At 34.4% G+C, this 14,471-nt stretch overlaps 1 protein-coding gene across 2 annotated transcripts in view; it reads right to left on the minus strand.

Annotated features, from left to right (window-relative positions):
- Nucleotides 1-14,471, minus strand: part of LOC132706852 (calcium/calmodulin-dependent protein kinase kinase 1) — a 120,699-nt gene that overhangs the window by 2,668 nt on the left and 103,560 nt on the right. For both annotated transcript variants that reach the window (XM_060678447.1, XM_060678448.1), the window contains 6 exons: nt 10,191-10,561; nt 7,813-8,003; nt 7,699-7,752; nt 5,585-5,912; nt 3,565-3,767; nt 3,226-3,441 (listed from right to left, as the gene is read on the minus strand). In XM_060678447.1, the coding sequence (XP_060534430.1) occupies nt 3,226-3,441; nt 3,565-3,767; nt 5,585-5,912; nt 7,699-7,752; nt 7,813-8,003; nt 10,191-10,561 (1,363 nt within the window). The remainder of the gene's footprint in view (nt 1-3,225; nt 3,442-3,564; nt 3,768-5,584; nt 5,913-7,698; nt 7,753-7,812; nt 8,004-10,190; nt 10,562-14,471) is intronic.

Consider the following 14,471-nt stretch of genomic DNA (forward strand, 5'->3'; position numbering starts at 1 on the left):
AATTCAAAATATATCTTGTAGCCTCATTTTTTGATTAAGTTATAACAGAATATCTCATAAATTTGACGAGTTCCAAGGGTTAAACATGTCAAATAGAAGGTTAAAGAATTTTGCAGATAGGGTTAATAGTTTTTGAGAAAATAATTTTTTTCTGAAAGCCAAAATAACAAAAAAAAATCAAATATTTTTAAAAAATACTTGATGGTATTTGATTGTGCTCAATTTATAGAATTTAGATGTAGGTATTTAAATACCAAAATTTTAGCTGTCTGTATGAGTTATTTGACTATGTATAAAAAACTGACAACTGAAACACGGCCTTCTAGTTATAGTTAATATCATTATAAGAGGAACCTAGTTTTTAGTTTTTTTGCGAATATCGAGCATATCCTGTACATTTTTGAAAATTTATTGAAAATGATCAAGAATAAAAGTTTATTGCATTGAATCTGGCTGATGCTTTGGTTAAAATCTTTTTTTCCATTGCATACACGGTTTTCGAGAAATGATTTTTTTCATGGACCCTTTTAAACGTGGTTTTTAATTTTTTTTAAATAATTAACGATTTTGCTTGGTCTTCTCGTAGTTCCAACGATGGAAGTTCGACAATCTCTACCGCATTTCTACCGAATCATTGTTACTACACACAGAGAGAAATTTTTCCCCGAGCTGAATTAAATCGTGTTAATAACAGACGTTACGAAAAAATCACAGTAAATAAGCGTTTGTTAAGAGCAAATTGATTATATTTTTACTTTAATTGTCTTCAAAATCACAGTAAATAAGCGTTTGTTAAGAGCAAATTGATTATATTTTTACTTTAATTGTCTTACTAATTATTTAATAAGTAATAGATCCCTCGAACTTAAAAAGTGGAATCCCAACATTGCTGAGTCTAGGGAACCTATTTTTCTCACAAAAGTTTCTTGGGCTCTCCTGAAGATTTAGAATATTACATTACATTAGATTACATCAACTTTGTTATTTTAAATGGTACATCCTATATATTTCTCCATTTTTTGAGTCCTTGGTTAAAATAAAGAGGAAGAAATTCCTATTCGAATATTGCATAGATTAGGCAGAAATTGAGGTTATGTGTTTTATTTCATATTTTGATTGTCAGATATCAAGAAACGTAAACCTAATAGGATTGCCCAATCCCATAAGACGCCAAATTATCGATCGCACGTGGTCGCTTGTGATGTAAGCGAAGTCTTCTAACGGTTTTTGTGTATTCTGTCAATGCATTTGAATTCGTATTAAACCGTTGTATTTTGTGTTCTTTGAACAATTAAAATAATTTAAACTAGTGAGTAGTGCGCTTATGTTTGTGTTAATTGTACTTCTGTAAAAAAAAAACTTGCAAAAAACAGTGTTTTTAAGCTTTAAAAAATATTTTAAACTTGTATGTGCTTGAGTGGCGACAACTGAGAAAAACAATATCTTTAACCTTAAACAAGGACTTAAAATTTTTGTGTTCGTGCTGCTTATTAGCGGTGTTATTAGTTAGGAGGTAAGCTTAAAATATTACACATAATAATATAGGTAAAGGTAAGGAAATACATTTCTTTTACCTTTTTCAGTGGGATAAGTTACATCAAAAAATAGTTAGGTTTGCCTGGAACGAGATGTGCCATGTATGGGTGCAATAACAACTATTTTGTTGAAAAAGTAAGTTCTCGAAAATGTAGTTTTCATCGCTTTGCCAAAGGGAAAGATCTAGTATCCCAAACTATTCGGAACGAGTGGATAGTTCGATGTAGAAAAGAGGACAAACTTAGTCCAGATAAAAGCTATGTCTGCTCAGTTCATTTTACTGAAAATGATTACGAAAGAGACTTTCAAAATGAGTTATTAGATTTTTGTTTGTCTTGAGTAACACATTAAATTCACCACAAAATTTAAATTTTAGGTTTACCTTTAAAAAAGTTTTAAAAAAAAAACTGCTGTTCCCATCCTATTATTATTTAACCAGAAGCCACCAACAGAAACAGGATTATCTAGATCAAAAAGACTTCATTCCAAAAATGCCAAAAAAGAAGCTCAGCAGGTATTGTCTGAGCTTTTAGCAACAACATCGAATGCCGCAAGTGAAATTCTAGAGAAAAATCCGTCTACAGAACCCATGCCAGAACCCATCTCCGAACCCCAAATAATAAATTATAAATGATACCCACAGAAAAAAATTAGAAAGTATGGTAAAATTGTAAAATAAATATTTAAGTATATGTAGTAATATGTATTTTTTATATTATGTACATACGAGGGTACATATAAATACATATTATTATTTACCCACCACCTATAAATAGTTGTGTATGTCTAATATATTTTTTGTTTTTTAATATGTTCTTTAATATATCCAAAAATAGGGATTTCTAATTTATAAGTATTTGTTGATTTTTGTATATTTAAAATGGTAGAATGCCGTAAAACGCAAAGTTTTACAAGTAAATCGTTTTGTTCGCTAGTGTTATGTATTTATGTGTAACAATATTTAATTAATATATGTATTTCAAGATAATACATATAAGCCAAACTTGATTGCACCCTACCTGAGACCCTACCCTATGCTACTTCCCAATAATTATTAAATAAGTACTAAAACGATTTAATGTTGACATTAAATGAAAACAACGAGTGATTATCCAAATAAAATGCTATATTAGCTACTCAAAATACTCAAAGTCATAATACAGGACTTCACCTACGTCACAGCCAGCGAGAGTTTTCGCATTGCACTTGCGGACAGGTTTGGCGGATTAGGCAATCCTATTGGGTTTACGATTCTTGGTCAGATATAAAATTGTGTTCTGACGCTACTGATCCACGTATTGCAACGAAAATTCAACCAGAGACTAAGGTGATGCACTACTCAATCAGTTTGATAGATGCGCCTCAGTTATGTAGGGTGTCCCAAATAGATGGTGCGGTTTTGGCGAATTCAATTAAGAAAATCTCAAGATTTTCAAATGGAACACCGCAAGGATCGTGCAAGATGGTAAACCTAAAAGGCAGAAATCAATTTTAATCAATTTAAACTCGTATTAAAGCATATTAAATTGTCTTTGAAACTGGCTTCTAAAAAAAATGAAATTAAATTCAATTGTATTAATATATTGAAAAAATCAATTGTAATTAAATTAAATTATAATATATTTATTTTCAGGGACAAATTCTTTTTCTCTGCGTACTCGTTTTTCTAATGGCCATCGGGTTGATTACCTTGATCTCGCAAAGTGCAATTCTCTGCGTGGGGTCCTTGACCAGCATTTTCTTGATTAAATCTTTGAGATCCGACGAGACCGTCGGCGTATCCGGAAAAACCACGTCTTGGTGCCTGATCTTCGCGTAGAGTCCGATGATATTATCATTGTGAAACGGCACGTGACCGTAGACGAACGCGTACAAGGTCACCCCCATTGACCATATGTCGGAACACTAAGAGAGGTCTTTTAAATAACCCAACACAGACAAGAGAAAAACGGACTCTTTCCATTTCCTAGGCACTCGACAAGCAAGCGCCGATAGAGAGTGTCCTTTTTATTCTTGTTGCAGACATACCTTTCCACTAAATCCGGCCGATCGTTGCTCACCAAGAGCTTCGGGCGGAGTGAACGCGGGAGTGCCGGCGGTGCTGGACAAAAACGCATCTGAACCGTGAAATTCGTTACACACACCGAAATCGGTGATCTGCACGTGGTCCTGATCGTTCAATAGCAAATTGGCCGGCTTTATGTCGCGATGTATTATCTTTTGAAAGTGTACTGAAACGAAACATCCGATATAACATGTGCAATAACTCGAAGATATTCTGGGAATGTATACTGCTGGAATAGCCCGATATCGTTTTAAAACTCACTTTCGACCCCTGTAATAAAAGTGTGACCAATTTTGCAAAATTGGCAGAAAAAAAATTAGTATACCCTATTTGATAGGTTAGGTATAACATAGAATCCCAATCAAATCAAATACACAAACAACAAAATCTTAGAAAAGGTGCGGTATGTTTTGAATTTTAATTAGATTTTGAACGTCCCCATTATACTTCAAATCTTACACAGGATCCTATAAAAAAGTCAACGGAAAGGTTACAATCATAAATGTTAGAGTCTAAAAGAAACAATTTATAATTATATTTAAATATACAGGATGATTCATAAATATATTCATATATATTACCGCAACGGAAGTATAATATAACCCTGTATAAAGGATTCTAAATAATTGCAAGACAAGTGTAGGATAAGTCATTGTACCCCTTTATCAAATTGCCGGCATAACAAAGTTACAGTTGTCTAAAATGTGGAGTATGAAAGACACTGCCTTTTTTCCGAAAAAATGGCCGTAAATCCGAAAACACTCACTATACACCACAACAATCCTACATTGGGTGATTGAATGCCATAATATACAGGGGGTTGCATTGAAATTGTACACCCTCGTAAAATATCTGGTTATGATTCGATTTTGACAATTTTTCTTTGGTTGTATAGGTCTCTGAATAATGCACTAAAACCTTGTTTTTATAGTTATATAGATAGATTATTTTACAAAAGAGGGAGAAGAGAGAGGTACTATTAGGGATTTTTAAGAAAATAAATTATAGTACTTAGAACACAACTATACCAATTTTTATAATGTTTCAAGACAGGGTGTTTGAAATATCGTTTGCGCCCGCTCAAGGCTGTGGCATCGTTGTAAAATCTTTGATTACGGTTTGATTTTGATATTTTTTTTTTGTTGGACAGATCTCTCGAAAGCCATGGCCAACTGGGACTAATTTATGATGTCAAATATCGAGAAGGACTGTTAGGAATTTTTGCAAGAATAAATATTTTTTTTGTATCATTTTAAAACAACAGCATTAATAACTCTTAGCATTCGAAAACAAAATTAAAATTTAAATTAACGAGTGAATTTGACAGTCGAATATTTGCTTTTCCATGGCAAACTTGGTTTTACAAAGAAAACTGGGCATGCCGACTTCAGTCAGTTTTGATATTTCTGTTATTTTTATTATTAGATGAGAATTAAAAATTCTTATTAATTAAAAAACTACAGCGTTGTAAAGTTCAAACTGGCCATGTTTCAACTGTTTTTTTGGTGAAAGGTAAAACAGTCAATTCTGAATGGTACACAACCATTTGTTTGCCGAAAGTCTTCGAAGCACTCTCCACGACGACAATACTAGCTCTCACCGACCAAAGAACTTTTTGAGCATTAAAAACGTTGATTTGATGAGCCATCCACCATATAGTCCTGATTCAGCACCTAATGACTTCTTTTTATTCCCATACATTAAGAATAAGTTACGTGGGCAACGATTTTTGACACCGGAAGAAGGGAGTGATGCGTTTAAAAAGCATGTTTTGGAGGTGACCGACTCGATGTGGGACAAGTGCTTTGATGATTGGTTTATCGAATGCAAAAGTGTGTTTTTTAATAGTTTTTTCCCGGAATATAAAAGGTAGCCCTAGTATCAACAGCCTCTGTATTGTGTAATAGATAAATCAATTCTGCCAAAATATGTTAAACACAAATATTATATTGTTATATTAGAATCGAAAAGCGGTTAACTCACAATATTCTATGCCTAAAACGACGTCTCTGAAGTAACCCCAGGCCTTCTCCTCGTCCAAGGGGTTGTCCGTAGGGATTTCAAGAACTTGGCCCCTTTCTAGTAGTTCGAAAGCTAAGTATAAGTGGTCCTCGTCAGGGTCATCTAACACCTCGACTAACTTAACGATATTGGGATGGTCCAGTTTTTTCAAGATGGCTATTTCTCGGTATACTTTCTCTAGGGGGTGGTTTATGGGCGACGCATTCGAACGGCCATCCTTTTTCGGCGGCAGACGGCCGAACATGCCCGATTTTTTGAACAGCTTCTTCTTCGACAGGATCTTCATTGCCTGTTCAAAAAACAAATTCGCATATAATTATGAAAGTTTCATTCGAACCAGGTTGAGTTTTAGTGCGACCCAAGAGAACGATAGTTTTTAGAAAGTTTTATTTTTTTTAGAGATATAGAGCATAAAATTTAAGCAGTTCACGGTTCAAACGTGCGATACCCTCTCTTTGAAAACGGTCGGGGATATTTTGAAAATGTTGGGAGAATCTTAAAATATTATTATCTCTCAGTAGTTATGCAAGGCCGCTTAAGGAGCACAAAATCAAACATAACCTCAGACCTCAACCTCAAAAACTGAGATTATCTCCTTTTCAACACAGGATTTAAATAAGAGTTTTAATGAAAGCACAATCCAACAGAAAAGTGTTGTAAAATTTCTCGGAGTTTATGTAGACCCGAGACTCTCCTGCTTCGAACAGGTGGACCACATTCTCAAAAAAATTTCTGTTTACTGCTTTGTCATATGGAGGCTCCGCCATCAGGTTTCTTTCCCCTTGTTACTTTTGAAAATCGATGAAATCGAATTTTAAAATTAATACAATATTAAGGATTTTCTTTCTTGTGATACCTTTTACATTATTACTTATTATTATTATTATTAATTAATTATAATAAGATAATTTTACATTTTTATATTCGTATTATACTGACAATATGCAACACTTGTAAATCAAGTCTTATGGAAATAAAGCTATCTTTATCTTAACTTTCAGGGGCCCCCGTTCTATCAGCGTGTGCTCCGTCCCTAGAAAGCCCCGGTGGTAGTATATTATATACGAGGTGTGTTCAAAAAGTTAGGCGACTATTAAGTTTTATCAAAAAGTATTTATTTATTTATCAAAATTAATGTTGTTCCCCATACACTTCTGCCAACGTTTTTTCCAATCTTCAAAGCACTTCTAGTAAGCACTTTCTGGTATAGACTTGAGTTCTTCCAGTGATGTTTTCTTGAGTTTTGGTAAACAGAAAAAAGCCGATTGTGGTTTTGTCCGTCATTGTGGTAGCAGTAAACAAAGCCTTGACATTTTTTTCGGTCTTGGCGATTCTGGGTTCTTCCATTGGGACCACTGGGATTTGGTTTCGACATCATAGCCATATACCATCATAGCCATATTCATCACCAGTTATGAACTTTTTGGGCATATTAAGATCATCATTGACGTCGTTTAACAGCTCTTGCCTGGCCCTTTTGTTCAAAATTAAGCATTTTCGGGACAAATTTTGCTGCTACACGTTCCATGCCCAAAATTAGATGATAAGAACCAATACAGATGGCGACATCTTCAGCCACTTCTCTAATAGTGATTCGACGGCTTTTTAACACCTTTGTTTTTTTACGTTGTACTCGTTTGAGATATTCGGTTCCTAGACACGCTTCGGTAACTTTCCAGAGATGTTTTAGCTATAGCGCAGTTAAAATATTTAATGCTTATGCTATAACCTCCCTCCCCACAATAAAGTGCTTTAAAAATGCGTTAATATTGTTTATTAGGCCCGTCAGTATCTAGTAAAAGCTTATGATTTTATGATGTGCTTCTATTTCTTGTACTTACGATGTAGGTATATACGGGTGTGTATTTTGTTGACAATTATGGTGCTGGTGCTGTTGTTCTTGTGGCTACATGGAAGAGCGCAATTTGCAAATGTCGCCACTCTTTTATTATAACTTATATTGTAATAGTTTGATTTTTACTCCCGCAAGTTTATTATTATTAATATTATTAAATACGGACGCTTTTTGATTGATCAATTGATTTTTTTGAAATGCCATAAACAAACGCACTTACGTAATGGGAGTCATCCTCCTGGTTATACGCCAACTTCACCACTCCGTACGATCCCTTTAACAAAAAGACGACAATTTGCACTGAACTTTTGTCGCGCCTCACAGCGTTCCTCACCTGTCCAATTGAATCGAGCAACTTGTACTGATTCAGTTGCAAGTAGGTCTCGGTTTTCTCGATCGAGACCCTTCGCGACTCCCTAAGTGGTTGCCTTTTTCTGCTGCTGCGAGGCGAGTTGGTCGGACTACAATAAGGAGAATAGGGACAGTTCGGGAAGATGGGTCTCGTCGCTGTCGTGTCTGGACCACCTGTAATAAAAATACACCAAGATTTACCAAACCAAGTGATTTTATTCCAAAATTAAATTCAACAAAAGGAAAACACAAACATCCAACTAAATCTTGTTAATTTCGAAAATGGATGCAATCGAATTTTGACGGTAGGTCCTAGGGGACCGCCGTTGGTGCAGAAATGATCAGCATCAAAAAAAAAAGTTTGTTTGTTTGTTTGGACGTTCTTCGTTCTCTGTTTTTCCGGAATAACTTTGCAACCGTTTGGACTACGAAATTGAGAATTTCCTTCTTTTCTTCTCTATTTTCGACTGTTTTTTGGATATTGCTATGAAACACGAATAAGAGTCCGAAATTTAAAGCAACCGACTTCATATATGGCACGTATATGCAGCTTTCCTCGTGACGGAACCTATTGAAAATGGGGTGGGGGTCTGAGCTGTCGGGAAGTATTTAAAAAAAAGATAATTTTTCAAAAACTGTTTACGAGACTGAAAAAAAATATACCAGGAAACGGGGGCGATTCATTCAGACTATAGACTCTGCTTCGAACATTGCTTGATTGATATACAGGGTACGGCTCGGATCCGTGGCAAACAAAACTGATGTAGTAAAATGACCAATATCATATCCAGAAAATACAAAATTCATGTTTTTCTGATTTATTCATTCTGATTTATATACAGGGTGTGGCTCCGATCCGTGGCAAACAAACTGACGTAGTAAAATGACCAATATCGTATCCAGAAAATACAAAATTCATGTTCATGTGAAGTCTTTTCTATTGAACAATATCAACCAAAACTTTTAAAAACCGGTAATATATTAAATTTTGTTTATTTAATCCTTTTTTTTTGCTTGTTCTTAGGGTAATTTGGTTTACATCAAATTAAGACAAGGCGAGAAAAATTCTTTCGAAATCGTTTTCATTCATTTCATTCAATATTCAATTCAAGCCACGGAATACTGTGGAAATAGTTTCACACTTGGAAAGTCTTATTATGGTAATTTAAAAAAAGGTTGTCCCCAAAGTATTAAACGTATGCATGGAATATTTATTATTTAGTTAAACCTTTAAATAGCTACAACTTTTTGTATTTTGTATTAAGGTCAGCTAATTAAACCAAAGTGACTGTTAAACTCACGCGTTTCTTTTGGATAAATTTTCATTATTAAAAATGTTAAAAATAATAGCGGACAACCTAAAGATATTATCTGATATTTCTAAATATGCACTAGACACAAAACAACTGAAATTTGGGAATTTTGATGACCTTTTACATATTTTGTCCAGAAACGACACACCCTGTATATAATTCAAACAATGTTCCAGATAGAGGTTACAACCCTAGATTTACAATAAAATAAATGGTTTTCAATAAAATATATGCTTTCTGAAACCATGTGGTACGTCTTAATATCAAATGACGTCATCGCGTCTAGATTATGGGCGAGAAATGGTGATTTTAATTTGGATTTTTTCAAATATCTCGAACAATGTATGCGATAGACGAAGATCGTAAATACAAAAAGTGTAGCTATTGATGCTAAACAGATTAGCCACATTTTTTGAGTTAAGGCTAATAATTTACTCTGGGAAAGAAGAATTTTCAGGTTCTTTTAGATTTTTGTCCAGAATTGAAAAACCCTGTTTATAATCTAAAATATCCTAGTTCAAGAATTTTAACGATGGGCTAAACAGTTTCGAAAAAAAACATTCTTTCTAGAAGCAAAAATAACAAAATAAAAGAAAATCAAAAATTGTTAAAAAATAAGAGCATGGACTTACATAGCTACACATTTAAGACACCTTCTATATTTTGCATTATAGCACGAAATATCCCGAACACCCTATACAATATGTGAAAACGATAAATAAAAAACTTTTGATCCCGATCTCATTCATCTTTTAACTCAAAAACTTTTTTGGAAATTTGTTTTTTTCGCGGACCGTTGCAAACGCGATTTTTAGTATTTTCAAAAATACTTCCCGACATCCCAGTTTCAATAGGTTCCGTTAATTTACCGAACTCGTACGTATGCCATCGTGTTTCATAATGATGCACGAAAAACAGTCGAAAATATAGAAAAAAATAAGGACGCCAAGTTCAAACCGATCGGAAGTTATTCGCGTCGACAGAGAACAAAGAACAGAGAATAGGGTAGTTTCTTTTCATTTTTGCTAGAGTTCGGAGTGTTACCCACCTAAGGACATGGATTGTACAAAAAGTTTGTGGCTGCTGTTGGTGCCCTGAACCCGCATCTTTGACACGTCTTCCGACAAGCAGGCGAGGGAAGGCACGGAGTTTTCTATCACAGAATTCGTTTTCCTCAAATTGGGACGGGTTGCATTATCGCCGGTCTCCCGACGACGCACTTCGGCCGCCTTCGCTTGGGATTCGGGTGGCGTTCGGATCGTCCGCGAAGCTTCCGCGAGCAATCGACTGACATCGGGCTGAGTCGGCTGCATCCGGAAGGCGAACGGCGTATTGGGCGTCGCCGCCTTGAATGGAACTGCGCCGCAGGCATTGTCATTTTGCGTCAGTTTGATCAGGTCTACGTCAAGGGCTGAATGCCTGAAAAAGAAGTTTTGAAAGAGCTTGTCGCTATACATCGTACAATAATAATATGAATAATAATAAAGGTCTTTATTTGAATTATAAACAATATAATAATGGCTAGTTAACATTTTGTCAAAAGAAGTGCACAAATTTCTATTTTATAGCATACAATTACATAGAAATTTCTTTAATTTGTTTGCTCAAGTTTTTTATTTTAATTGGTAAATTGTTTTTTTACTTTTATTATAATTATTTTTTATTTTCAAACAGCGGACAAAGCTAATGTATTAGTCAATTATGGTCAATTATTTAAGAGAGAAATACGGTCCATACAAATACATCTACAAATATAGCTTTATAAATGTTACTGTAACATTTGTAAATTCCTAATTTGTAAAATGGTTACCACAATCAGCATTAAAGCTTATTCTTTAAAATTAAAATACGCAAATTAATTTTTAAAATTTAATAACGAACACAAATTGTATAACTGCATAATTATAATAATCAATGAATATTTCTTTTAAGGAAAACAATAATAACAAAGATAAACATAATAAATGAAGGTATTAAACGGCCTAATTTTAATTTATTGTCACTAGCTAAGGCGGTCCCGCGCTCACAATAAAAAGTGAAGAAATATGTTACTTCCACTCCTAAAGCTATTTATAGATTTATAGATAAAGAAAGACATAGACCTTTATTTTAAAGAGCAAATTTGTTGTAGTTGGCACTACAACCGCTGTCGCTAGGGTCGCAACAAATGACAGTTAAAGCTGTCATACATCACCATCGTGTCGTTTCCTTTTGAATGTTACGATTGTGATTGGATTCCGGCTAAACTTTATTACCTATAAAGTTGGTGAAAAATGTTTTGATGCCGAGAATCCGGTTGCAAAAAGGACAATAATCTAGTTAAAATGTTTCGATTCTCATTTTTGGATGTGCCTGGAAGTATCGTCTACTCTGTTACAGTAAACAGTATAATTAATATATATGTTGGAACTATGTTTGAACCCAAGTATGTCCAGTTTAGAAAACTAATGCGAGAAACATGGGTGAAAATGGCAAATAATCACCTTATGCAGCAGTCGTTAATAATCCGTTTTCCGAAACGCCTGCTGCTACCACAAGAAAGTAAGTAAGTATCTAGAATCAGGGTGAGCTCTAGAACCTGACAACCCATGTTGTGGTGCCTTAAAAGCTGGAGAAAGTCTCCAATGACATTAATAGCAAACCTAACCATCCACAACCATACTTTTGAAGGAGTTAATAAGACATTGAAGAAGAATAGGTGGTTTTTGAAAGAAATATTTTGAGATACGTGTATAGAAGAATCCATCAGGGAGGAGTGTAGCTCAGACGCCACAACTTAGAACTCTACCGACTTTATGATCAGCTAGATATCGTCCGATCGATCAATAGATCAATAGACTAAATACAATTTCTATCAAACGCCTACTGCTGGTGAAATAAAGATCAGGTGGAAGTAAATCTAAGACTAAGGAATAAATAATTGGAGGGCCATGGCGCAAGAGTAAAAAAGATGGAAGATGATCCTTCAGCCGGCTAAGACCACCCAGGCTTTTAAATCCAGAGGTATAATGATACTAATTGCGTCTATAGCAGACCGAGGAAGGGAATGGAAAAGAAGATCATGTATTGATTTTGTTAAGTGTTTTATAGGAAAGTCTAAGTTCCTGAAATTGATGATATAAAGGAAACCATCATAGTAAATTCTACACTTAGACTTAGACCGAATCAAAACAATAAGTTTAGTGCGTAAAATTTATTAAGAAATTGCGTTTTCAGAAGTATGAGTATGAGTAGGTTTCCGCGACTATAAATATATAATATAAATATAAAATAAATATCTACTTCTACGAGAATCCCCACAAATTCATATTTCGTCGGCAAAATTTAGCTCACATTCCAGTCAGGTTAACACCACATTAAGAACAATTTGTCTTTATTGCACATGATTATCTATTTACATTTTTTTTCTGTGGTTAAGGTTCAGAAGTGGCGCAACCTTATAACCGTCCATAGCCCTCGGCAGCGGTTTGATCTTAGTGGAACTCAAATGAAAAGCGGGTTTACCCGTCATTGCTTTGATGTCGGTTTGTTTGCAATAAGGCCAATTTTAAGCGCGGTCCGCTAGGTACATACATCCGTCTATTACACACACGTACAGTGCACAGGCTTGAAATTGCATGGTAGGAACACGGTGCAAGGGTAGATCATGACGGAGCCACAGTTTATCAAAGCGTCGGCTTACGCGGCTAATATTATTGGCTAAGTTGTCGGCTTTTTTTTTGTTCCTAATTTTGTGGCGTATCTCCTTTAATGAAAGGGAAGGAACAAGAGTGTCACGAGCATGGAAAGCTATAAAAAAATAGAATCAAGAAAAAGGAAACTCACTGACGACCTACAGGGCAACTGTAGAAACAATAACGACTTACGGATCAGAGTGTTGGCCGTTATCAACTATGAAAAGAAAAAGAATTAATACTAGATTTTCTCATAAGAGCAAGTACAGTGGTCACATTAAAACATATTCCTAACGAATTTGCACCAGAACAGAAACAATAGAAGCCAATAACTAATATGGTAATGAGGATGGAAAAAGAAAGAAAGGCAGACGTGCTGTGACATGGATGAAGGGAGTAGAGGATACAACGAGGGAGAACATTTATGCGCCATAAAACAGTACTTTTTACTGTACTACAGTTGGCAAATATTAAATACTTTTATTCCCATAACAGCAAGAACGTTTTGTTAGCTGGTAGTACGCTTTGTGATTTATTGATTCGTTTTTGTATTCCACCAATAATAGTGACAATTTAGTACATCGTATTGGCTGACATGGACGATATTCAATCTGAATTTCCAGCTGCAGACAAGATCGATTGTAAGAGTGTAATCAATCAACTTTGCATGGGATAAAGGCAGCATGAAGTTGAATTTTAGAAAACCCAAATGCAAAGTACTGTCTTTTTGTCCAATTTTGTGATATGATTATAGATTTGGGTGTTGTGGTTGGAAATATAAGCTGATACAAAGTGTGGAAGTTTCTTTGAAAAATTGATGGAGAAGTCCAAAGTCAAATAGCGATTTTAATATCAGGTTGATAAGAAGTATTGATTAGTAGAACCAATATTACCTCCAACAGGCACTTTTGGAATGAAGAACCAAGTTTTATTTAAGAAATTAAATAAAGTTTAAATCAAGAATTGGGAATGCGGCTTATTGCATATAATTTAGTCGGAAGGACAAATAACATTCGTTTCCAGGGTGAAGAAGAGATAAATGTAACTCAACCGTCATTCACAGTGGTAGATACAGATATTACATTGTAATGTGCAATACAAACCGACGTAAAAAAACGAACATAAACTTTAGGTAAAAAGACATCACACAGAGCTTTTATAAGGTCAAACCTCACAAACCTAGAGGTCTTTGCAAAAAAATTGAGTCAGTGCATAAGATGTTTTTTTAACAAGAAGCTGCTTGAGTATTAATTGAGTTTTATTATTCCATGCCGATCCTACAAAGCTACTAATTTAATTTAATTTTCTATAATAATCTATATTAATATTTTATAAAAAGTCTAATAGTCTATAAAAATTTAATTTTTTGAGTCTTATGCGTCTGCAACAATTCAGGTTTTTTTTTTTTAGTGTGTATATTAATACAGCGCCAGTAATAATTTATATACAATTTTTTATAGAGGATTTTCTTTTCGTTATTGTAAGCTATTGTAAGTTATTGTAAGGATTGATTTTTCGGTTTAGTTTGTTTTTGATTCTAACTTAAGAACTCTATCAATAAATTCATTTTCAACCATTTTTCTCTGGTGTGTAGTCAAACGCGAAGGCGATAGATAAAATGAAATGTTATAATATGATAGATATACTACACATTT

This window comes from Cylas formicarius, unplaced genomic scaffold (genome assembly GCF_029955315.1).
Source record: "Cylas formicarius isolate icCylForm1 unplaced genomic scaffold, icCylForm1.1 PGA_scaffold_8__14_contigs__length_24414737, whole genome shotgun sequence".
NCBI classification, from domain to species: Eukaryota; Metazoa; Arthropoda; class Insecta; order Coleoptera; family Brentidae; genus Cylas; species Cylas formicarius.